The 25,761-nt window shown below is 37.5% G+C and overlaps 1 protein-coding gene across 3 annotated transcripts in view; it reads left to right on the top strand.

The window, feature by feature from the left end:
• Positions 1 to 25,761, top strand: part of ZFYVE9 (zinc finger FYVE-type containing 9) — a 182,539-nt gene that overhangs the window by 129,524 nt on the left and 27,254 nt on the right. For all 3 annotated transcript variants that reach the window (XM_040231136.1, XM_040231135.1, XM_040231134.1), the window contains 5 exons: positions 1,143 to 1,265; positions 2,679 to 2,834; positions 9,773 to 9,997; positions 11,074 to 11,156; positions 20,929 to 21,033. In XM_040231136.1, coding sequence (XP_040087070.1) covers positions 1,143 to 1,265; positions 2,679 to 2,834; positions 9,773 to 9,997; positions 11,074 to 11,156; positions 20,929 to 21,033 — 692 coding nt within the window. The remainder of the gene's footprint in view (positions 1 to 1,142; positions 1,266 to 2,678; positions 2,835 to 9,772; positions 9,998 to 11,073; positions 11,157 to 20,928; positions 21,034 to 25,761) is intronic.

Raw genomic sequence — 25,761 nt, 5'->3', positions numbered from 1 at the left:
GGTAGCCTATCCCTTCTCCAGCAGATCTTCCTGACCCAGGAATGGAACCAGGTCTCCTGCGTTGCAGGCGGATTGTTTTACCAGCCGAGCCACCAGGGAAGCCCTTATGGTCCCGTGGGCAAGTGATTATCTCTCTTGAATCCTTTTCCTATTTTTTTGTTTTCTTTTAAATTATGTAACTATACCTACTTAAGTATCATTATGAATATTAAATTTCATACCTGAAAATACATAATAAGAAAATTGGTACAAAGTAGGCATGTAATAAATATTTTTATTATTTTCCTTTCTTCTCTCTAGAATAGAATACTCCGCTATATGCCAGTCTCCTGAATAACTCCTCAATCTTTCAAAATCCATATTAATGGAAAACTTCTCTGAATCCTAGCTTGGATGTCTTTGTAGTAGTGTTTTACATCCTCATCTCTGTTTAAATAGAAATTCTTGTAGGCTATTACTATATTAACACATTTTTCACTGTAATTTACATACTATATAGGTCTGATTCTTTCACCTAAACCATGAATTCCTTCAGTCTGAATTCGTGTTTGTGTCTTCTGTTCCTGTCACGGTGCTGGGCTGAATATATCATACTGTCAAATCCAGCTTGTGTCTCAGATGCTTCAACAATGAACTTTCACATAAAGTTAAGCATTCTTTTGATTGGATAATGCTTCTTTACTAGAACCGTGTAAAAATATTCTTTTGCAAGTAAATTTGCCACTTAGGTTTCAAATTTGGGTTATTTTAATAAATCTTAAATTAATAAGAAATTAACTTGGCCCCTATTGTTAAAATAAATAAGATTGTGTTTTCATTTCACATGTCATAAGTGAAATTCTTATTATGATAGTTGGAGGATTTTTGTTAACTTAAAGTGTTGTTTTTAACTGTGATATAAACCATTGTGTGGAGAAGTCTAGGCATAGGATAACTATGTTACCATCCAAACTGGACTGGATCACTTTTGAGAATGAAAGGGGCACTATTAATATGACACTAGGGTAGCAGATATAAACCTGTATTTGCCTATCTATAAATCAGTTGCTTTTTCCTATGAATAATGAGGCCATTCCTCTATCAGCGTTCTTTCTTGATTCGTCTCTTTAACCAGTCTCTTACATTGTTTTCTCCCTTTACAGACTATGCTGTGGAAGAGAAACCATCACAGATTTCAGTAATGCAGCAGTTGGAGGATGGTGGCCCTGACCCACTTGTATTTGTTTTAAATGCAAATTTGTTGTCAATGGTTAAAATTGTAAATTGTAAGTTGAAAATTTGTTTTTTTTTTTTAAATTAAAATGTCATAGATAATAAATGAGTCATAGATAATAAAGTTTTTAGATTTATTACACACAAGTATTTTTAATTAAATAAATCCTTAATGAAAACTGGTTGCTGAAGAAGTTGGTTTGTATAAAATTATATATCCTTGAGGACAACTGTGGGACTGAGACTCTTGTTTTAGTCAAATGAGTGAGATAAGTGAATTCTCCATGGAGAAAAGCCAAACGGAACTTCTGAGTTAAGTTCTTCCTGAGATGAGTGTGCCAAGTCACAACTCACCACTTGGGTAACTAGAGGTGGATAAATTATCCAGGGCGATCAATTTATACATGCTAGGTTTAAATCTCAGAAACATTTAATCATGGTGCAAAACCTTATTTGGGAGTAGTGTTAACTAACACATAGTAAAACTTCAGTGTATCACAAGTTAGAATTCAGAAGAAACTTCTCAATTCTTGGTGCTAGCTTCTTAGGCAACAGAATGAGAGAGAGGACAGTAACTTCAAATCTTGGTTCCAGTATCATACTGGAAAACGGAGAATGCATTTATCCTGGATGAATGTTAATAGGCAGAGTTTTGGAGAGACGAAGAAAGCATTGGGGAACAGGCCTTCAGTCTCACTGTGTATTTGCTTGCCACCTTTCCTTCTAGAATCAAATTTTTAAATAATTTGCTTACAATTTCAGTTTACCATATCTAGCTTATATACTTAGAAAATAGCTAGTCTAGAATTCCTTAAGTGTGTACCATCTTAATATAGTTGAATTGGGCACCTTTTGTTTGGTATATAAAGAAACAATTCCCAGAGGGAAATAAAGATCTTTTATTAGTGTTGATTTATATCATGATAGCCATAATTTTATTTGAACCCTCTTTCAATTCCATTGAGAATATTGTGTTGAAGTACAAATAATAAAAGTACCATGGACTGAACATTGTTTTGAACTACATATAGCTTGTGTTGTGGCTCTGCATAGCCTTAAGGTGAAGAAGTGGAAGTAATTAGTCCAGAAAAGCCATCCATTTCACCACTTTTTACAGGATGAAGTCAGTTAAAGTTCTCTTGCTGGCTGTCTGGAACTTTCTTCCAGGAAAGACTATAAATAGCCAGACTCTTTCAATCACAGTTTAAATTTAATAAGTGTACATCAAAATATATTTTCTGTAGGCCACAGCCTGAATCCAGTCTGTTTGCTGAGAGCCAGAGGCATTGGTATGTTTTATTTTCTGCAATAGTCCTTTGGCGCAGTAGTGACAGTTCACAGTTGAATTATACAAAGTCAGTGGGATCTATTTTATTCTTCGGTGTGTTAAAACAGAGAGTTCTGTGGATTTCTTAAGGGTAAGGATTGAGAAGGTCTTCATTTGTATATTTTTATTTCATTTGTAGATGTGAACAGGAAGTGCTGGTGTTTCACAACAAAGGGAATGCATGCAGTTGGTCAGTCTGAGATAGTCATTCTTCTGCAATGTCTACCAGATGAAAAGTGTTTGCCAAAGGATATCTTCAACCATTTTGTGCAGCTTTATCGGGATGCTCTGGCAGGTGGGGATACTTTATGAGTTTGTCTGCACCCTGTATAGTTGATAAAAAATTTTGGACTCAGATGGAAAATAATAGTCTTTAATTTAGAAGCCTGGCATTGGACTTTTTAATTATTGGCAAGTTAGAACTTGGCATGGTTTGAGGAAGTTATAAATTTTAATACTTTATCTAGTGTAGTTGTTATTATTTTACAAAGACTATAATCAGAGTTGTAAGATAATCCACTGGCCACAATGTAAAAAAACTTTTCCTTTGATTGGTTTAGGACATGATATTGTTATCTGGTAGAAGGAAGGATAATGATAACTTGCTAACTTGCTTAATAATATTCATATAATCATAATGTAGATATTCATTTAATTTTCAAGTTTCAAAAATCGCTAGCATGAGCGACTTTATTATGATTTCAAAGTAAATTATAAATATTATTAACTGTAACAATATAAAGTAAATGCATAGCTATTAGAAGTTCAAAAGACTAAATATGCTAATATAAAGACATGCTATTAAAAATTGAGAGAGAGGAAATATATTTAAGTGTATATTAATAGTATAGAAGTTTAAAAAAATGTGCATAATACTTTATATGCTATGTCTATTTTATTTTGAATCCCATATTTAGATAATCAAGGTAGAAGCTTACTATATTATTTCACTGTGATTTTTTTTTTAAATAAATGGACACATTATACATGTTCTAAGATGATCTTGATTCATTATTTTTCTTCTCTTATGGTACATTGTGTGGAATTGACAAGTTATATGTTAAATTTCCCTTCAGTGTAAAAAACTTAAACACTCTATCCCTAGGTTAGTGGTTTCTCTGCTATATGTCACTCAAGAGACTGAAGAAGCCCTTATATGAACTGTCTTTATAATTCTTTTATGAAATTTTTTATCTAAACTACATGTATTAATAATAATGTATATACGTATATATGTGTTTACATGTTTCTCTTTTAGCGTATATAAAATTTTTGGTCACACGTAACCGTTTATCCTTTCCACAGTGAGGGGGAAAATGGTGGTTTGTGAGAAGTGACATTCTGAGAGTTTCAGGATGCCTACTGGTTATTGCAGGGCATGGGAAAGTTATTTCTCCCCATCTCCCCTCCCTTCCTCCATGTCTTATACTTATGTTTTGCAAACAGACACTCAGAACATGAATTTGAATGAAACAGGAATTATATGTACCAGATTATTTTTTCTGGAGTTAGTCTTCAGTTATTTCCCTCTTTTACTTATAAACCTTTCTTGGCTTCATGTTACCTTTAGAATAAACCGTGTACTCTGACATTCGGTGCTGTACATATCTGATCCTCTATTTTGAATCTCATTTCCCACTAGTAATCTCCTTATGCTACCATTGAAGCCAAACTAAACATTTCTTGGTTTGGTACACATTGGGTTGGCCAAAAAATTTGCTTGGGTTTTACAGAAAACTGGCTTAAAACTCAGCATTCAAAAAACCAAGATCATGGCATCTGGTCCCATCACTTCATGGCAATTAGATAGGGGAAAAAGTGGAACCAGTAACAGATTTTATTTTCTTAGGCTCTAAAATCACTGTGGACAGTGACTTTAGCCACGAAACTAAAAGATGCTTGTTCCTAGGAAAAAAATCTATGACAAACCTAGACAGTGTATTAAAAAGCAGAGATATCAGTGTTGGACAAAGGTCTGTATGGTCAAAGCTGTGGTTGTTCCAGTAGTCATGTTCAGATGTGATGGACCATAAAGAAGACTGAGCACTGAAGAAATGATGCTTTTGAAGTGTGTTGCTGGAGAAGACTTTTGAGAGTCCCTTGGACAGCAAGGATATCCAACTATTCAGTCCTAAAAGAAATCAACCCTGAATATTCATTGGAAGGACTGATGCCGAAGCTGAAGCTGCAATACTTTGGTGAAGAGCTGACTCAATGGAGAAGACCCTGATGCTGGGAAAGATTGAGGGCAGGTGGAGACGGGGGTGACAGAGGATGAGATGGTTGGATGGCACACTGACTCAATGGACATGAGTTTGAACAAACTCTGGAAGATAGTGAAGGACAGGGAAGCCTGGCGTGCTGCAGTTCCTGTGGTCGGACACAACTTAGCGACTGAACAACAGCAACCAGTATTCTTGCTGGGAAATCCCATGATCTGAGGAACCTGGCAGGCTATAGTCCATGGGGTTGCAAAAGAGTCAGACACAACTTAGTGACTAAACAACAACAACGCTTAGGAGAAGAATTGCTTTTTTATAGGGAATGGATATCTTCAACATTATTAGGTGATGTTAAACTGTTTCCCAGAGAGGTTTACCAGTTTATATCTATCTGTGCCCATCTCCAGTGTATAACAGTTGTCAACACTTGATATTATCAAAGTTTTAATTTTTGCCATACTGGTGGATATAAAATGATATATCACTCTGAATTGCATTTCACTGACTGTTAATGAGACTGAGCATATTTTCATGTATTTATTGGCCATATATAGTTTTTTTTCTGTGACACATACATCCTGTTTATGTCTTTCACCCCTGTTTCTATTGCATTAGCATTTTCTTTGGAATTCTTTTAGTTTTTTCAACATAAGTGTTAACTATGACCATTTTCTGACAGAGTTAAATTCAGTATGTATTAGTTTTTTATTACTATATTCCTAAGCCACAAACTTACTGGCTTAAAGCAACACACATTTATTATCTCAGTTTCCATAGGTTAGGAGTCCAGGCACAGCTTAGGTGAATCTTCATCTCAGGGTGCCTTATGGTGTTAGCTATGCTGGGCTTCTCATTTGGAGCGCAAGGTCCTCAGGTTGTTGGCAGAATTCACTTTCTTACAAATACCCATTTTCTTGTTACTACTGGTTGGGACGTACTCTCGGCTCCTAGAGGCTGCCTGCAGTTCCTTTTGCCTCATAGATAGTTTACCACGTGGGTGTTTCCTTTCCTCCAGGTCAGCAGGACTGTCTCCGCTTTGAATCTCTGACCTCTAGACCTACATTTAAAGAGCTTATGTCAGGCCAACTCTGATACTCTCCCTGTTGATTAACTCAGAGTTTATTGATTAGTAACCTAATCATGGGAGTGACACCCAATATATTAATAGGTGTTTTCGCCACAGAAAGGTAGGGAATTAAACAAGGTGTGAACAAGAGGAAGCTGACAGTTCTGCCTCAGCATTTTGGTCCTTCCGAACATGACACAGACCTCAGCATACTTCACTCATTTAATATCTTTGCCATTCTTACATTTGTTGTAATTTGTTCTACCTCTTGTAAAAGAAAAAAAATATTAATTATATTCAATTATATTCAGTTTTTAATTCCAGCATTAAAAATCAATATTGATTTTCAGTTCATTCAAAATTATTAAATTTACCACTATATTTTCTTGTTATCTGCTATTTCAGTATCCCATGTTTCCATTAGGACTTGCTTTTCTTGCTGAAATACATCTTTTAATTAGTTCTCTTGATGAGGGTGTATGGTTGTTAAACTCCATTAGTCTTTGTATGTCTGAAATGTTTTTATTTTTTCCATCATTCTTGAATAATTACTTGGCTACAGAATTCTAGGTTAACAGATTTTTTTCCCTCCCTTTCTTCCTTCTTTCATTCATTGCTTCATTTCACCTTCTCTTAGCAAGTACTTTGAAGGTATTACCTCATTGTCTTCTGGCATTTTCTGCAATCTGAAAGAAAGCGAAAACGTTAGTCTCTCAGTCTTCTACTACTCTTTGTGACCCCATGGACGAGAGCCTGCCAGGCTCCTCTGTTACTGAAATTCTCCAGGTGAGACTACTGGAGTGGGATGCCATTTCCTCCTCTAGAGGATCTTCCCGACCCAGAGGTTGAATCTGGGTCTACTGCATTGCAGGCAGATTCTTTGCCATCTGAACTACGGGAAGCCCTGCAATCTAGCTGCTTTTTTTGAGCTGCATATGTTATGGATTCTTAGTTCCCCTACCAGGGACCAAGCCATTGGCCTTTACAGTGTAAGGGCAGCGTCCTAATCAGTGGACTCCCAAAGAAGTCCCCTTTTTCCCTTTTTTAATAAATAGTTATTTGTCTTCCTCTTTGGCTTTTAGAACTCTTTCTCTTTGATTTTCTGTAAGTTCACTACTAAAGTTCTCTTTTTTTAGTCAAGTATATGAGGTATAATTTATATACAGTAATATGCCTTTTTAGACATATATTACTATTTATAAATACACATATACTCAGTTTAGTGAATCTAGACAAATCAATAAAGTCCAGTAACAGCTACCAGTATCAAATATATACTATTTTCATTATCTTTAAACCCTGCCTCATGTCCCTTTGTATTTAATCCCCTCACCTTACCCTCTGCTCCTGGCAACTAGTAATTTGATTTCTGTCACTGTAGTTTTGCATTTTTGAGAAAGTCATATAAATGGAATCTCACTGTTGTGTTTGACTAATTTTTTTAGTGCAGTGCTGTTGAGATTTGTCTGTATGGTTGAAGGGATGTTGTTGTTGTTCATTGGTTCAGTCATGTTCAACTCTTTGCAACTCCATGGACTACAGCACACCCGGCTTCCCTGTCTTTTACTGTCTCTCAGAGCTTACTCAAACTCATGTTCATTGAGTTGGTGATGCCACCCCACCATCTCATCCTCTGTCATCCCTTTTCCTCCTGTCTTCCATCTTTCCCAGCATCCAGGTCTTTTCTAATGAGTCAGCTCTTTGCATCAGGTGGTCAAAGTATTGGAGCTTCAGCTTCAGCATCAGTCCCTCTAGTGAATAGTCAGGATTGATTTCCTTTAGGATTGACTGGTTTGATCTTGCAGTCCAAGGGACTCTCAAGAGTCTTCTCCAACACCACAGTTCAAAAGCATCAATTCTTTGGCACTCAGCCTTCTTTATGGTCCAACTCACATCCATACATGACTACTGGAAAAACCATAGCTTTGACTATATAGACGTTTGTAGGCAAAGAAATGTCTCTGCTTTTTAATATTCTAAGTTTGTCATTGCTTTTCTTTCAAGGAACAGGCATCTTTTAATTTCATGGCTGTAGTCATTCATAGTGATTTTGGAGCCCAAGAAAATGAAGTGTGTCACTGTTTCCCCATCTAGTTAACATTTTTTGAGAACACACTGTGTGCAAGATGCCATTTGGCATTTTACATATATTCTATCATTCACATCAAGTCTGAAATTTAGTGTAATCTTCCCTATTGTCACAGATGTTGAGGCTCACAGAAATTAGGTAACTTGCACCCAATCTCATAATAGTAAATGCTCAAGCTAGTGTTCAAACCCATGTCTTTGTGACTTCACAATCTGTGATTTTTTTTTTTCCAAAATAACATTTTCCTTCCTTGATATGGGGATTATTCTGTTCTTATAGATCTGGCCCAGCAGTTTAAATGTGCAGCCAGATTTGATTAATCCTGGGGCAAAGGTTGTTGTTGTTCAGTCACTTACTCATGTCTGATTCTTTGCAACCCCATGGACTGCAGCACACTAGGCTTCCCTGTCCTTCACCGTCTCCTGGAATTTGCTCAAACTCATGTCCATTGATTTGATGATGCCATCCAACCATCTCCTCCTCTGTCACCCTCTTCTCCTTCTGCCCTCAATCTTTCCCAGCTTCAGGGTCTTTTCCAATGAGGCAGAGGTACTACCCCGAAGGTATTTGGAAGATGATGATGTGCAGATGAACATGGCTTTCAGCCATAAAGCTTCTCTGGATTTTGTGGGGTGGTATTCTCTCCACTTGTGGTCCCTGCTTTTAGTATAGCTCCCACTTCTCTCAAGGATTCTATGTTCCATCACTGAACTGTTCTGCAAATAGACTCTAGTTTCCAAGGAAAGTAAGCATTAACTTCTCTGATGGCGATTTCTCTACTTGCTATTATTTTAGAGGTATCAAAGGAAGTTTGCACATGTCTCGGAATAAATCTTATGTTACATTATTGAACAGCTCTTATCAGGAGGTTCTTTTGTAATTCTAAACTGAGGAAACTGTCTCCTTAATGAAGGGTAACTTGTAAATACTTGAATTAGAAAGTGCTTGGTTAAGAGCATTTGCAAGTAAAAGAAAAAAACCTGCCTGATATAAGATTAAATAAGCCCTAGGTTGTTTCTGTTTCATATTTATCTCAACTATTAATAAAATTAGAATAAATCCAATCTGTGGTTCTACTTTCTCCATAAATTTTTTCCCTTAAGTGTCTCTTATGTATCTGTATTTAATGTCTTCATTAATTATATTCATGAATTGAATTTATTTACTCAATGGGACTGTAAACTGTGTGAGAGCAGGTACCTAATCCTAATATTTTTTCATGACCTTTGAGGTAATAATTCTGATCCTGAGACCTCTAAAGTAATTCATACAGTAAGTTGTATAATCTAAAGGAAGGTATCAATATTTTTTGATGTCTTTTAGCCAGACAAACTAGAATGTGCTAATAATGCAAGGTATTTTATGCTCACCAGAAGCCCTCATCAAATTGGAAAACAAATTTTCATTTAATAAATGCTATTTATTTAAAAAAACAACTTTTAAAATGTGTGTCTTTCATAGTGAAAGGTTGGGAATTAATGTTTGGTAATGTCTGGCCCAGAGAAGGCAATGGCAACCCACTCCAGTACTCTTGCCTGGAAAATCCCATGGACGGAGGAGCCTGGTAGGCTTGCAGTCCATGGGGTCGCTAAGAGTCGGGCACGACTGAGCGACTTCAGTTTCACTTTTCACTTTAATGCATTGGAGAAGGAAATGGCAACCCACTCCAGTGTTCTTGCCTGGAGAATCCCAGGGACGGAGGAGCCTGGTGGGCTGCCGTCTATGGGGTCGCACAGAGTCGGACACAACTGAAGCGACTTAGCAGTAGCAGTAATGTCTGGCCCAGTGCTGATAATAATGATTATTAAAAATATGATTGTTTTATTGATAGTAATTAATGTACTTTTTCATTTTAGGGAATGTTGTAGGCAACTTGGGACATTCCTTCTTCAGTCAAAGTTTCCTTGGCAGTAAAGAACATGGTGGATTCTTATATGTGACATCTACCTACCAGTCACTACAAGACCTAGTACTCCCAACCCCACCTTACTTGTTTGGGATTCTCATTCAGAAATGGGAAACTCCTTGGGCTAAAGTGTTTCCCATCCGACTAATGTTGAGACTTGGAGCTGAATATCGACGTAAGTAAAAACCCTCTTCTAAACCATATGACCAAGACCAAGACATAAAAACTAAGTGAAGACTTGAGATATTTAGAGCCCCATGGTGGTACAATTAAACAGAAGTAGTCTTTTAAAATAACTAAGCTAAATATGGTCAGTGTCTCTACTTTCTCTTTGTGGCCTCCTCCAGGGATCTTCTGGACCCATGTCTCTTGCATTGCTTTGACTGTAATGGGAAGGACTCAAAATAACAAGTGAGGGTGTTAGTGATTATTTATTGCCTTGTAAACTTACTGGTTTTATAGGTTAATTTGTAGGTTTTATACAGGACTGTCTTCAGAAAAAATGAATATCAGCTTATCAAGTAACTGTATTTTTTATAGTATCCATATATGGTGAGCACATTTTTTGTCACTTGCTTGGAAAATAGTTATGACAAATTATAGTTTATATAATGTAACAGACTGGAAACTAGTGGTATAGAGATAACTCTCAGCTGGTAAAGTAAGCAATAAAAGAGCCTCTGTGCCCATGGTTGTAGCAGTGCAACTAAGCTGTGATTGTTTTTAAAGACATTAAGGCCTGAATGCAAGCCTTATTTTAAACTTCATATCAAAGTTGCCCTGGTCTAGGAATCAGACCACTGGAAAAGGTTTTTAACTTTGCCACTTACTAGCTCTATTACTTTGAGTGAAGTCATATAAGTTGCTGACCGTCAGTTTCTTTGCCTTTTCTGTTGCATAGTATTATTAAGAGGATGGTATTATGAATCAGCAAAATAAAGTAAAGAAAGGAAAGGATTAAATTTAAAGGAAACAACATTTGTATCTCCCTGGCTTGCACAGGCAGTTGAAACCGTAAAGTTCAAGGGGCCAGCTAGGATGACCTGGTGTTTGGCTTATCTAAGGAGTGTCCTGATTCAGACATTTATAAGAGTGAACTCTTTTAAAAAAGACTTCCTAACCACAGAGGAAGGAATTCAGTGCTGTAATGAGTAATTACAATTATATTTTGAGAACTTTATGAAACTTGGTATCTCTTTTACCAAAATTATCAGCTGCCGAACTTAGTCTGTTCATTTCTCATTTGCATAGTTTACCCATGCCCACTGTTCAGCGTCAGATTTCGGAAGCCATTGTTCGGAGAGACTGGGCATACCATCATGAATCTTCTTGCAGTAAGTTGAGAATTATTATTTTCTTGTTCCTTACTGGGATTTGTACGGGAGAAGGAAGCAGATTTTATTATTTTGTTCATACCTTGCTGCTTCAGGGAAGTGAAGATTTATGTTAAAAGAACAGAACATGTATATTCTTTGGAAAGTACTTGGAGCTTTGGAATGAAACAGTACTAGATTCTGGCTCTTGGTTATACACTTACTAAGTGACCTTGCAGGAATATTGTGAGGAGTAGTGCATACTTAAAGCACTGAGCATTATATCTTGTTTTAATTTTAAGCCTGACATACTAGAGATTTCTCCTGTGTCCGTGTAGCTTACAGTTTAGCCAAAGATTGATCAGAGATTGTATTCACATACCTCAAGGCAATAAGGCATCTATACTTTCTTGATCTGTGGACTGGGATTCAAATGTTATTCCTGTATTTTCCACTGGACTCTCTCATGTCTCCTTGGCACATGCATAGCCTCTGACCCTGCTGACCAAGGATTAGGTGGCTAGGGCCCACTAAGGTCTCTGCTGCACATGTGCACAGACTAAGGTCAGTCCTGGGTATGTATGTGGAGAATTTATGAAATTCCCTGTGGCTGTCTCATTCCCAGAACTCCTTGTTAAATTTCTGGCCAGTCTGCCTGCTTATTACTTGCTCCAAATAGATTAGCAGCCTCTGGGTAACAGAGCCACTGGTCTTCTTTCACTAGTCGCTGAGATTACCACTTTGACTGAGACACTCCAAATCAAGCAAGATTCTACAAGAAGCAAAACTTACTGTTTTCACAAACTACCTTGCATTGGTTGAACTACCGGGCAAAGTTAGGGGCAGCTCCAGGCAAGAAGCTCACAGACTCAACTCTATTCTTCTTCCTTGAAGTTCAGTGATTTTCCTGAATGAGCACATCTCAGCGTATTGTGTGCTTTTAGCCTGAGTCAAGGGCACTGAAATGGTTGAGTTTTTGTTTTCTTTTTTAAATAAATTTATCTAACTTTATTGCTTTGGGGGGACTTGATTTATTACTCTGTCATGGAATTATAGTTATAGTTCCAGTTATCTTTTAAGGAGATTTAAACCGTGAGAAAGGTTCTTATAGGTCTACTCATGTAGCTGCCATTTGCAGTGCTCTCCATTCCTTTGTGTAAATCTGTATTTCCATCTGGTGTCCTCCTCCCTGAAAGATTTCCTCTAATGTTTCTTATAGTGTGGATTGACTGGTGATGAATTCTTTTAGCATATGTGTTTCTTACAAAGTCCTTTGTATTTGAAAGAAGACACTTTTGCCGGATATAGAATTCTAGGCTGACAGTTCTATTATTTGAGAATTTTAAAGATTTACTCTATTGCTTTCTGGTTTGCATTTTTTTCTGATGAGAAATATGTTTTCCATCTTGCCTTTCTTTGTTTCTCTCTACAGCTATTTGTATGATATCTGGAATGAGAATGTAAGAAGCATTTTTTCCCCCACAAATTGAGTAGAAATATTGAAAAACAAGAGCAGATATTGACATCAATAGACAAATACTTTAAACGTACAACCATTTTTCTAATATACTATATAATTATGCTCAGATACTTTCTGTCCTTTAGCCATGACAAAGAAACTTTTAAGCAATCACCAGTAGGACATTTAGCTGTTATTTCACTATTTACAATGAGATTCTGCAAATAGTATCTAACATTTTTATGATTCTTTGTAACTCAAAATGCTTTATATTATTTTGCCTCCCCAATAGTTCTACAAGTTAGTAGGGATGCATATTATTTACATTTTAAAGATTCAGCAACCTAAGCTTAGAAATTGTATAGCAAACTGTAAAGCCAGGGTTTGCATCTTCCTATTCCATCCTCCTTGCTCTTTCTGCTACATACTCCTTATATTCTCAGTCAGTGCTCTTAGATGCAAACACTTGTGAGAACAAGCTTCTAGATTTATTTTTTTTGTTTTTTTGTTTTTAAGCTTCTAGATTTAAAGCAAACTTGCTTTATAGAATTTATTGAATTTAGGGTGGATCAGATCATTACATTTTTCTCAATATTCTAGCCAAATAAAGCATTAATTATCATATGTTGAAAGTAGTACTATTAAATTTGTTTTGAAATGTAGTTATTAGCTTCTCTAAACACTGAACAAAGTAGTCTATCAATTCAATCTTGAATTATGTTAAAATTAATTGGCTCAGAGTACAGAAAAAACAGTTGTAATGCGAATTACCTATTCCAGCTGTAGGGTTGAGAATAAAATAGTGGAAAATATATGGTTGCCATTGTAAGTGGAAGAGGGCTTCCCTGGTGACTCAGTAGTGAAGGGTCCAGTTACCAATGCAAGAGACACAGGTTCAGTCCTGGGTCAGGAAGATCCCCTGGAGAAGGAAACAACAACCTACTCCAGTGTTCTTGCCTGAGAAATCACATGGACAGAGGAGCCTAGTGGGCTACAGTCCATCAGGTCTCAAGAGTCGGACATTACTTAGTGACTGAAACAATAGTCATAGTGATTTTTAGTGACTTTGGACATTATTTGGAATTAAGCTAAACTTCACAGATTAAGGACACAGTTCTTCATAAGACTGCCATTACTTCAGGTGCTAGCTGTAAGTTCAAGGGTCCCCAGACCTCCTACAGTTGGCACTAACTAGATACAAATGTGGGAGATCCCACTAACCCGTCAGGTTTGATGATTCACTAGAATGATTCACAGAACTCAGCAAAGTACTGTGCAGTTGACCCTTGAACAACGTGGGTTTGAACTGCTCAGATCCACTTATTTGGATTTTTTTTTTTCCAGTAAATTTGTACTATACAATCCATGCTTACTAGAATCTGCAGAGTACAGAACTGCAGTTCAGAGAGCTGAGTGTAATGTTATACATGGATTTTTGACTGTGCAGGGGTTGACTCCCCTAACCCCCATGTTATTCAAGAGCCAACTGTACTTAAGAGTTTTATTATAACAGTGGAGATATAAATCAGGAGCAGCCAATAGAAGAGACACATAGTGCAGGGTCTGGGAGGGTTCCAAACAACTAACTTTTGTGTCTTGAGTTTTTATTGGTGATTCCTTACTATTCCTGATTGATTGAATCATTGACTATGTGATTGAACTCAATCTTCAGCCCCACTTCAGCATTCCCCAAAAGTCAGGCCAGTATTGTGTACCTCAGAGCCCCAACCTCTCATCATGTGGTTGATGTTTCTGAAATGGCCAGCTACCACCCTGAGTCATCTTGTTAGCCTGAATATCATGAAGTTGACACGGACTGTCAAATGCAATAGACATAGGGCCCACCAGGAATACAAGGGCACTCATATCACTCAGGAAATTCCAAGGGTTTAGAAGCTATGTCCCAGGAACCAGGGGCAAAGGTCAACCAAATTCTTTATTATACAGTAAGACTCTACTCAATGCCCATGAATGTCCAAGATGTCTTTCTATCTGGATTTTGGGAATAGGCATTATTCCTAGACCTGTGTATCAGATAATGCTCCCAATAATCACTTCAGGCATTTTTTTCACTGGCCTCAGGTTACCTCACACTTATTAGCTAATGAGAGCACTGCTAAATACTGGATGTGACCTTCTGCAAACCTTTGGAGTCCTGTCTGCAGTTTTCTCCTCTCTGTCCTGTCAACTCTAACGAACTTCATTTTTCTCGTTTTTCAGTTTTCTTCTCAGGAAGTCTGCCAGCCTCTGCCGGGGTTCCCCTTTGCTGCATCTGAGCTTGGAAGCTCTCCTGGAGCATAACCGGGGCAGTCACAGAGCTCATCTTGTTTGGTTCCAGTCTCTCAAGGATCACTATCCTTGGTTACCTGAAATCGCTCTCTTAAAAAATCATTGTTCCATGGGTTTTGTGTGGTCTTTGGTTGTTTAAGACATGAGACTAATCTAGTCTCCTTTCCTTCACCTTGGGCAGAAATGAAAATTTCTAAGTTATATTTTAATATATAATATCTCTCTATATTCTTCTACTCCAGCCCCCACCCCTTTGTCCTTCCTTGGTAATTTTAGTTTTAGTCTCATTTTTCTGGAGGATAGTTTTTCTTTCAGGTTGTAATCTATTTTGGAATGAAAAGGAGATATTTGTCCTGTAATCTAGCAACAGCAGCCTAAGGTTTCTATGGTCTCTATCATTTCATTTATACAAACATTTGTTGAATTATCTCCTGAAGCATCTCACTCTACATCATCACTTTCTCTCTAGATTATCAGGATCCTGCAGTCTATTGATTTCAATAAGCCTTTTCACTATTTCTCACTCCTGTTACTTTTCTGTTTTTGTATATTTTGATTCCATAGTTTCATCATCAAATCACTTTTTTACATAATTCTAATTCCTTTTTCTCTTTTACTGTGTGTTGTGGTAGCCTGGCAAAATGTAAACCCTGCTTAAATCTACCTCTTTCTTTAAAACTTAAAAAAATTTTATGTATGGTAATAGCCACCTTTTTTTGAGTACATTTCCAAGAGTTTTCACACATGTAACAGTTACATTACAACCACTCTCACAATTGAAGTACAGAACAGTTCTGTTACTCCGGAATATTTGCTGCTGCTGCTGCTGAGTCAGTCATGTCCGACTCTGTGTGACCCCATAGACGGTAGTCCACCAGGCTCCTCCGTCCCTGGGATTCTCCAGGCAAGAACACTGGAGTGGGTTGCCATTTCCTTCTCCAATGCATGAAAGTGGAAAGTGAAAGGGAAGTCGCTGGTGCACTTCTAATGTCTGGTAATCATTGATTCTTTGTCCCTGTAGTTTTAGTTTATTCAGACTGTCCTGTAAGGGAAATTATACAGAATGTAGCCTTCTCAGTCTGGCTTCTTTTACTTATCTTAATGCATTTGAGATTAATCTATGTTATATGTATTATTGGGAAGGAAATAAAATCTTTCTTTTAAAGAAGAAAGATTCTCATCTTTCTTCATCTCAGGTTCTTTGGCTGAGGTCATCTAAATTAGACTGGCCAAAGACTGATTAACAAGAGGCATACTTAGCTGTGGGATACTCTGGTAACCTTCAATTATCAATAGATGATTGATTTTTATTGCTGAGCCAGGGTTGTGTTGTATGTGTGAACTATAGTTTATTCATTCACCTGTTGATGGATATCTGGGTTTCTCATTTCTTGCAACTGAATAAAACTGCTATAAATATAAACATTCATGTATTAAACTCTGTGTGAATGTTTAGTTTTCATTTATCTAGGCGTGGGAGAGTTGAGCCATATTGTATGTTTAACATTATGAAAGTGAAAGTTGGTCAGTCGTATTCAACTCTGTGACTCCGTGGACTGTACAGTCCATGAAATTTTCCAGGCCAGAATACTGGAGTGGGTAGCCTTTCCCTCCTCCAGGGAATCTTTCCAACCCAGGGATTGAACCCAGGTCTCCTGCATTGCAGGCGGATTCTTTTCCAGCTGAGCCACAAGAGAAGCGCAAGCATACTGGAGTGGTTAGCCTATCCCTTCTCCAGGGTTCTTCCCAACCCAGGGATTGAACCGGGGTCTCCTGCATTTCAGGTGGATTCTTTACCAACTGAGCTGTCAGGATTTAACATTGTAAGGAACTGTAAAATTGTTTTCCAAAATGCCTGCAATGTTCTTTTTTTTGGTCAACACTTGTTCCTCCTTTATTTTTAATTTTTGCCATTCTAATAGAAATCTAATGGTTTTAATTTTTATGATTTTAATTTTTATGTTTCCAATGATGAGTGATTTAGAGCATCTTTTTATTTGCTTATTTTGTCTTCTTTATGTCTCTAATGAATGTTCAAATTTTTGCCCATATGGGTTTTGTTTTCTTGTTGAATTTTGAGAGTATTTCATGTATTCTGAATGTAAGCCCTTTGGTAGATTTGTATAATTTTAAAATATTTTCTCTTTTTTTGCGGTTTTATTTTTATTTTTTTCTTTTAAAAAAATTTATTTATTTATTTTTTACTTTACAATATTGTATTGGTTTTGCCATACATGACCATGAATCCGCCACAGGTGTACACGTGTTCCCAATCCTAAACTCCTTCTCACCTCCCTCCCCATACCATCCGTCTGGGTTATCCCAGTGCACTCTCAAGTCTGTAGATCATCTTTTCATTTTTAAAAATAATGTCATTAATAGAACCAAAGTTTTTAATTTTGTTGAAGTCCAGTTTGTTAATTTTTTATGAGGCATTCTGTTTATATCATATCTAAGAATTTATTGACTAAAACTTAAATCACAAACATTTTCCCCTATGCTTTCTTCAGAAGTTTATGGTTTTATGTTTTATATATAGGTTTGTGATCCATTTTTAGTTAATTTGTGTTTGTGAGGCATTCCTTGAAGTTCTTTTTTCCCCCATTTTCATGTCCAGTCATTTCAGTATCACTTGTCATTTACTTGCCTTAGCACCTTTCAGTCAGTTCAGTCACTCAGTCATGTCCAACTCTTTGCGACCCCATGGACTGCAGCACGCCAGGCTTCCCTGTCCATCACCAACTCCCAGAGCTTGCTCAGCTCATGTCCATAGAGTTGGTGATACCATCCAACCATCTCATCCTCTGTCGTCCCCTTCTTCTCGTGCCTTCAGTCTTTCCCAGCATCAGGGTCTTTCCCAGTGAGTCAGTTCTTCACATCAGGTGGCCAAGGTATTAGAGTTTCAGCTTCAGCATCAGTCCTTCCATGAATATTCAGGACTGATTTCCTTTAGGATTGACTGGTTGAATCTCCTTGTAGTCTGAGGGATTCTCAAAAGTCTTCTCCAACACTACAGTTCAAAAGCATCAATTCTTCAGTGTTCAGCTTTCTTTATGGTCCAGCTCTCACATCCATAATGACTACTAGAAAAAAACCATAATTTGACTAGATGGACATTTGTCAGCAAAGTAATGTCTCTGCTTTTTAATATGCTGTCTACGTTGGTCATAGGTTTTCTTCCAAGGAGCAAGCATCTTTTAATTTCATGGCTGCAGTCACCATCTGCAGTGATTTTGGAGCCCCCAAAAATAGTCTGTTGCTGTTTCCATTGTTTCCCGATCTACTTGCCATGAAGTGATGGGACTGGATGACATGATCTTCGTTTTCTGAATGTTGAGTTTTAAGCCAACTTTTTCACTTTCCTCTTTCACTTTTCATCAAGAGGCTCTTTAGTTCTTCCTTGCTTTCTGCCATAAAGGTGGTGTCACCTGCATTTCTGAGGTTATTGATATTTCTCCCGGCAATCTTGATTCCTGCTTGTGCTTCATCCACTCCGGCATTTCGCCTGATGTACTCTACATGTAAGTTAAATAAGCAGGGTGACAATATGCAGCCTTGATGTACTCCTTTCCCGATTTGGAATCAGTCTGATATTCCACATTCAGTTCTAACTGTTGCTTCCTGACCTGCATACAGATTTCTCAGGGGGCAGGTCAGGTGGTCTGGTATTCCTATCTCTTTCAGAATTTTCCACAGTTTGTTGTGATCCACACAGTCAGTGCTTTGGCGTAGTCAATAAAGCAGAAATAGATGTTTTTCTGGAACTCTCTTGCTTTTTCCATGATCCAGCGGATGTTGGCCATTTGATCTCTGGTTCCTCTGCCTTTTCTAAATCCAGCCTAAACATCTGGAAGTTCACGGTTCACGTACTGTTGAAGCCTGGCTTGGAGAATTTTGAGCATTACTGTGCTAGCGTGTGAGATGAGTGCAATTGTGAAGTGAGCATTCTTTGGCATTGTCTTTCTTTGGAATGAAAACTGACCTTTCCAGTCCTGTGGCCACTGCTGAATTTTCCAAATGTGCTGGCATATTGAGTGCAGCACTTTCACAGCATCATCTTTCAGGATTTGAAATAGCTCAACTGGAATTTCATCACCTCCACTACCTTTGTTCGTAGTGATGCTTCCTAAGGTCCACTTGACTTCACGTTCTAGGATGTCTGGCTCTAGGTGAGTGATCACACCATCATGATTATCTGGATTGTGAAGATCTTTTTTGTATAGTTCTTCTGTGTATTCTTGCCACCTCTTCTTAATATCATCTGCTTCTGTTAGGTCCATACTGTTTCTGCCCTTTATTGTGCCCATCTTTGCATGAAATGTTCCCTTGGTATCTCTGATTTTCTTGAAGAGATCTCTAGTCTTTCCCATTTTATTGTTTTCCTCTTTTTGGTTTTTTTTTGCTTGGTCACTGAGGAAGTCTTTCTTATCTCTCCTTGCTATTCTTTGGAACTCTACTTTCAGATGGTTATATCTTTCCTTTTCTCTTTTTCCTTTAGCTTCTCTTCTTTTCTCAGCTATTTGTAAGGGCTCCTCAGACAACCATTTTGCCTTTTTGCATTTCTTTTTCTTGGGGATGGTCTTAGTCTGCCTCCTGTACAATGTCATGAACCTCCGTCCATGGTTCTTCAGGCACTCTGTCTGTCAGATCTAATCCCTTGAATCTACTTGTCACTTCCATCCTATAATCATAAGGGATTTGATTTAGGTCATATCTGAAAAGTCAGTTGATTTTACCAGTGTAGATCTGACTCTTTCTTCGTTCTTAACTTCCGTCCAAGTTAAATATGAGTGAAGACAGAAAGAGCAGCAAACGCATGGGTCTCATTTTAGATTCATGACCAGTACCATTAAGGAAGCTCTTGAACCTACCCAGCAATGCTTCCTGGTCCTTAATACATTCCTAACTCCCCATGTGACTTTTTGTATGTGATTTCTTCTCAAATTTCCTGTGCTGCCTCTCCTTTCCTCAGTTTCAGCTGACATAACCCTAATTTCCCTGAATGAATAGAAGCAATCAGAAGATAGTTTTCACACAGTTCCGTCCAACAACTTACTGGCATCTATGCATTTCCTGCTCTTAGTTCCCAGGACACCATTCTTTCTCAGTTCTTTTCCTGCATTCTTCTGACCTGCCACTTTCCCCTTCCCATCATATTCTGTATCTTAGTTGGTGGCAGTCCCTGTCTTCTACTTGCCCAAGCCATACAGTTCAGGATCATCAACTTTTTTTTTTTTTTCCCCACATTCCACATCCAACCTAAGGGCAAATATTGTCTGTTTTCCCTTTAAATATATCTAGAATCTGATAACTTCTGACTGCCTTTTGAACTGTTAAAATCTTGGTTCAAGTTATCACTGTCTCTTGCTTGGATTATTTTTATTGTGTTTATCTGATCTCCTTTCTTCTATTCTTGCTCCTTTTCCGTCTGTTCTTTACAGAGGAGAAAGTTAGATCTATTATGGTAGGTCAAAAGCCTTCTCAAAGTAAAGGTCAAGGTCCTTGTGACGGACAGGACCCTGTGAAATCTAGCTGTGTGCTGACACTGTGACCTGAACTCCTGTCACTTGAGCTCACTTTGCTTCACTGGATGTGGTGTATGTGTGTGTTTTAGTGAATAAGTGTTCACTGAGTTCCCAGCATGTTCCAGGCATTTGGGATATAACAAGAACGAAACAAGTGATCATCTCTGCTGTCTTGGAGCTTACCTCATAGGGAGGAGACAGTTAACAAATAAATGCAGAAAATGTCAGGTGCTGATAAAGCAAGATAAACATTTAAATACTTGTTTAATATTGTATATAATGGTATATGAAACTCCTTAGTCTGCTTCCTTGTGAGAGTTTACAGACTAACTGGAGAGCTAGAATACACACAGTGGGGCTTTCATCATGCATTTTCTTATTATTTAAATGAATAAATTAATTTATTTAATTCAAAAGTATTTAATTTTGGCATTCTTTTCCTTTGTGCTAATTTTATTACTGTTAATCAGATCCTGCCATTGATGAATTCTTTATTCCATTTCAATCTGCTTTTGCCCAGGACTTTAGAAATTACCAGTATACATTGCCAGTAGTTCAAGGTTTGGTGGTTGATATGGAAGTTCGGAAAACCAGCATCAAAATTCCCAGCAACAGATACAATGAGGTAAGATTTACTGTGATTTTTTTTTTTCATAATTGAACATTACAAATGGAGATGAAAAATACATGATTGCATGTAAAATGTTAATTTATGGACAGTGAAATCAGTTCGTAATATTATATGAATTAGATCAGTGATAGAGAATTTCATAACAGAAAGGAAGATGTTAAATTTGTCATACTTAGTTTGCGTCATTTGTTGTTTTTTGACCTTTTGGTGCTGACGATCAGTAGCAGGTTTGCATTTTGATGGAGGTATAAAATTAACTTTATAATATTAGTGGTGGGATCTTTTGATTTTTCCCTCTTTTGGTAAGTATATATTATTAACTACCCTTAATGTTTAAGCATAGCTCACCTGTGTAAGTCCCAAAATGATTTTTAAGTAAAATTTTGAAAGCAAATGATTGCATCTTGAATTAAGCTGTATTTTGTGACTAAAATGAAATTGTGCATACTACACATATATTAACAGAATTATGTAAGCACTGTTCTTGCCTATTTTCCAAGTGAAGTACTACTTGAATTTTAAAATTTCTTGAAATCAATTCTGAAGTGTAGAATAATAATCACTGTGATTTAAAAGAGGAATGTTAAAACTTGGTTTGATATGTTAAAATTTGTTGTTTTATTAGGCAGGGTAGTAACTCCCCAATTACTTCTTGTACTATTTTGGGTATAAAATAATTTCTTCCTTCCTTCTATTACTTTCCCTTCTTCCTTTCTTTTTTCCTTTCCCATTCTGCCATTTATTCACTTAGTTGTTTGTACATTCAGTAAACATTATTTTTGTACTTCATATACACTTAAAATCACAGAAATGTCTTACTGGACTTATAAGCTCAGGGCTCAGTATTATTATGTGGGAAAGACATATTTGAAGAAAACATTTACCCCAGGCTTTCTGTCTGATGGCTTTTTTCAGGACACTAGAAAATAGTAGTGAGAAAGAGTGCTTAATTTTTTCTGGGTACAATTAGCTGTTGGATAGTCCTACCTTGAAACTATACCAAAATAGGTAGAGTCAAATTTTTAAAGAGAACTATTTGTATGTAATTTGTACCCTAAATAGTTTTTTAAACTATGCTTTGAAAACTTGCTTTATTTTTCTTTGAAGTGTTATTATCTATTTCATAGATATCTATTAAATATATTCTGTGATATGAAGTACAAGCCATGTTGTTGTTTAGCTGCTCAGTGGTGTCCGACTCTTTGCAACCTCATGAACTGTAGCCTGCCAGGCTCCTCTGTCCATGGGATTTCCTAGGCAGGGATACTAAAGTGGGTTGCCATTTCCTTGTCCAGAGGATCTTCCCAACCCAGGTATTGAACCTGCATCTCCTGCATTGACAGGAGGATTCTTGACCACTGAGCAAACCAAGAAGCCAGTAAAAGCTATGAGGCCCCCATAATTATTTCAATACTTGACTAAGGACATTCATGACAACTTCCATTCATATTATCTGTCTTTATTTGAATTCCGCCTCCTAACTTTATGGTTGTGAAGTTTCAAAAATTTTTGTTCGAAGCAGTAACTGTATTTCTTGTAATTTATTGTATTTAATTTTCAGTAAAGTTTACCAATTGTATATCACTTATTTTCCTTACTTGATTTAGCAGACTCACTTCTCTTCTAATTCAATTTTTTTTTAACTCAGTGTAATTTTATTTCTTATGATCTTGGACAGTTGTGTCTATTAGTTGGAAAAGTAATTTCATACACAATATTTCATTGTATGTTGTTGTTGTTTAGTGGTAAGTTGTATCCGACTCTTTTGTGACCCCATGGACTGTGGCCCACCAGGCTCCTGTGTTCAGCTTTTTCACTTTCCTCTTTCACCCTCAAGAAGGCTCTTTAGTTGCTTTTCACTTTCTGCCATTAAAGTAGTATCATCTGCATATGTAAGGTTGTTGACATTTCTCCCAGCAGTCTTGATTCCAGCTTGTGAGTCATCCATCCTGGCATTTCCCATGGTATACTCTGCATAGAAGTTAAATAAGCAGGGTGACAATATACAACCTTTCTCAATTTTGAAGCAGTCTGTTGTTCCGTGTCCAGTTCTAACTGTTGCTTCTTGACCTGCATACAGGTTTCTTGGGAGGCAGGTAAAGTAGTCTGGTATTCCCATCTCTTTAAGAATTTTCCACCTGTTATTGTGATCCACACAGTCAAAGGCTTTCTTGTAGTCAATGAAGCAGAAGTAGATGTTTTTCTGGAATTCCCTTGCTTTCTCTGTAATATAATGGATGTTGGCAATTTGATTTCTGCTTCCTCTGTCTTTTCTAAATCTAGCTTGTATATCTGAAATTTCTTGGTTCACATACTGCTGACGCCTAGCTTGAAGGATTTTGAGCATTATCTTGCTAGCATGTGAAGTGAGTAAAATTGTATGGTAGTTTGAACATCCTTTGTCATTGCCCTTCTTTGGGATTGGAGTGAAAACTGACCTTTTCCAGTCTTGTGGCCACTGCTGAGTTTTCCAAATTTACTGACATACTTTCACAGCATCATCTTTTATGATTTGAAATAGCTCAGGTGAAATTCCATCACCTCCACTAGCTTTGTTCATAATAATGTTTCCTAAGGCCCACTTGACTTCACACTACAGGATGTATGGGTCTAGGTGAGTGACCACACCAATATGATTATCTCATCATGAAGACCTTTTTTAAATATAGTTCTTCTGTGTATTCTTGCCACCTTTTCTTAATCTCTTCTGCTTCTCTTAGGTCCTTAATGTTTCTGTCCTTTATTGTGCCCATCCTAGCATGAAATGTTCCCTTGATATCTCCAGTTTTCTTGGGGAGATCTCTAGACTTTCCCATTCTATTGTTTTCCTCTGTTTTTTTGCATTGTTCACTTAAGAAGCCCCCCCCTTTTTTTAATCCTAGCTATTCTCTACACTCTGTATTCAGTTGGATATATCTTTCCCTTTCTACCTTGCCTTTTGCTTCTAATATGATAATTTATAAAAGAGCTTTTATAGGTTTTAAAGCAAAAACATGACTTAACCAAAGTAAACTTTTAGAAAACGGAGTTTTGGCAGGTTATATGTAAATTATGGAGAGAGGGGGACTTCTAAGTGTCAACTGAAAAAACAAACACAACATAAAAGATGAGAATTATGTTTTGTTAAGTGGCCTTATTGAGATTACAGCCCAGGAGACAGCCTCTCAGATACCTCTGAGGGACTGTTCCAAAGAGGTAAGGGAGGAGGAGCCAGGACATGTAGGAATTTTTGCTGGAAAAAAAACATGTAGTTGAACATCAAAAGATTACTGTAAAGTGTAAAGAAGTGTAAAAAATCCAGATATCTCAGGTTGATGATTTTAGTTCTTTCTAAGTATGGAAAGATGCAAGAGTCAGAGTTCACTAAAGTCACTCAGTCGTGTCCGACTCTTTGCGACCCCATGGACTGTAGCCTACCAGGCTCCTCTGTCCGTGGGGTTTCCAGGCAAGAGTACTGAAATGGGTTGCCATTTCCTTCTCCAGCGATCTTCCCAACCCAGGGATTGAACTCAGGTCTCCCACATTGTAGGCAGACACTTTACCCTCTGAGCCACCAGGGAAGCAGCAAGTGTTAGAGCTAGAATCAAACCCATGCACTCTTAATTTCAGTGCCCCTGTTCTTAAACACTATCCTAAACTGATTTTCATAAACATCAGTTTAATTATTATGTCTGATTGTAGGGCTGGTTTTAGGGTCTTTACAGAGGTAAAGTCCTAATCCAGTATGACCTGTGTGTTTAGTCACTCAGTCGTGTCTGACTCTTTGCGACCCCATGAACTGTAGCCTGCTAGGCTCCTCTGTCCATGGGGATTCTCCAGGTAAGAATACTGGAGTGGGTTGCCATGTCCTCCTCTAGGGGATCTTCCCAACCCAGGGATCGAACCCAGGTCTCCCGTACTGCAGGTGGATTCTTTACCATCTAAGAAGGGGAAATTTGGACCTAGACATGTATAAAGAGAAGATGACAGGAAGAGGCATAAGGAGATGACGACTATCTACAAGTCAGGAGAAAGTTCTGAAACAAATCTTTCCTTTTGCAATCCTCAAATGGAACCAATGCTATTGACATCTTGATTTGGGATTTCTAGCCTCCAGCATTGTGAGACAATAAATTTCTATTGTTTAAGCCATCACCACTTGTTTAAGCTGCTATTTTTTATAGCGGCACTTGCACACACTAACATACCAGTCTACCTTAAATAGCTAAACATCATGACAAAAAATATGTGAGGGGATAAAAGCAAAAACCTAAGAACAATGGGATAGAGAAGGTGAGCCCTGTGATTACCCTACCTTACTGTCTGGAGTTAGTTTCCAGGCCATAGTGCAGTTAGAGAGAACTTAACCCGATCCTGGAGGTCTAGAGGCTCCCTGAGTTGAAGAGAATGTAGGGAGGCCATGATGGCTAGAATTTACAAGACAGATTATGGAAATAAAAGAACTCTGGAGATCTGTAAGAGGTTCCTATTGGGTCTTCAGCTGACTACTAATCAATGTATGTATATGAGAAAAACACTGGAGAAGAGCAGCTAGAACACTTCTCAAAGGTCGAGGAATAATTTATATTCTTACCATCTAGAGTAAGAAAGGGACAAATAATTCCTAGTGATCAAAGTTGTCCATAAATTTAGTCTGCTCTGATCCTACCTAACAAGCTTAAAATAAAACTTCAACAAGATAAGGGCCTGTATATTTTAAGGCGAGACATGGAAAATATAAAA

The sequence above is a fragment of the Oryx dammah genome, unplaced genomic scaffold, assembly GCF_014754425.2.
Source record: "Oryx dammah isolate SB20612 unplaced genomic scaffold, SCBI_Odam_1.1 HiC_scaffold_28, whole genome shotgun sequence".
NCBI classification, from domain to species: domain Eukaryota; kingdom Metazoa; phylum Chordata; class Mammalia; order Artiodactyla; family Bovidae; genus Oryx; species Oryx dammah.
The sequence above is the reverse complement of the archived record's forward strand: the minus strand, read 5'-3'. Positions and strand labels throughout refer to the sequence as shown.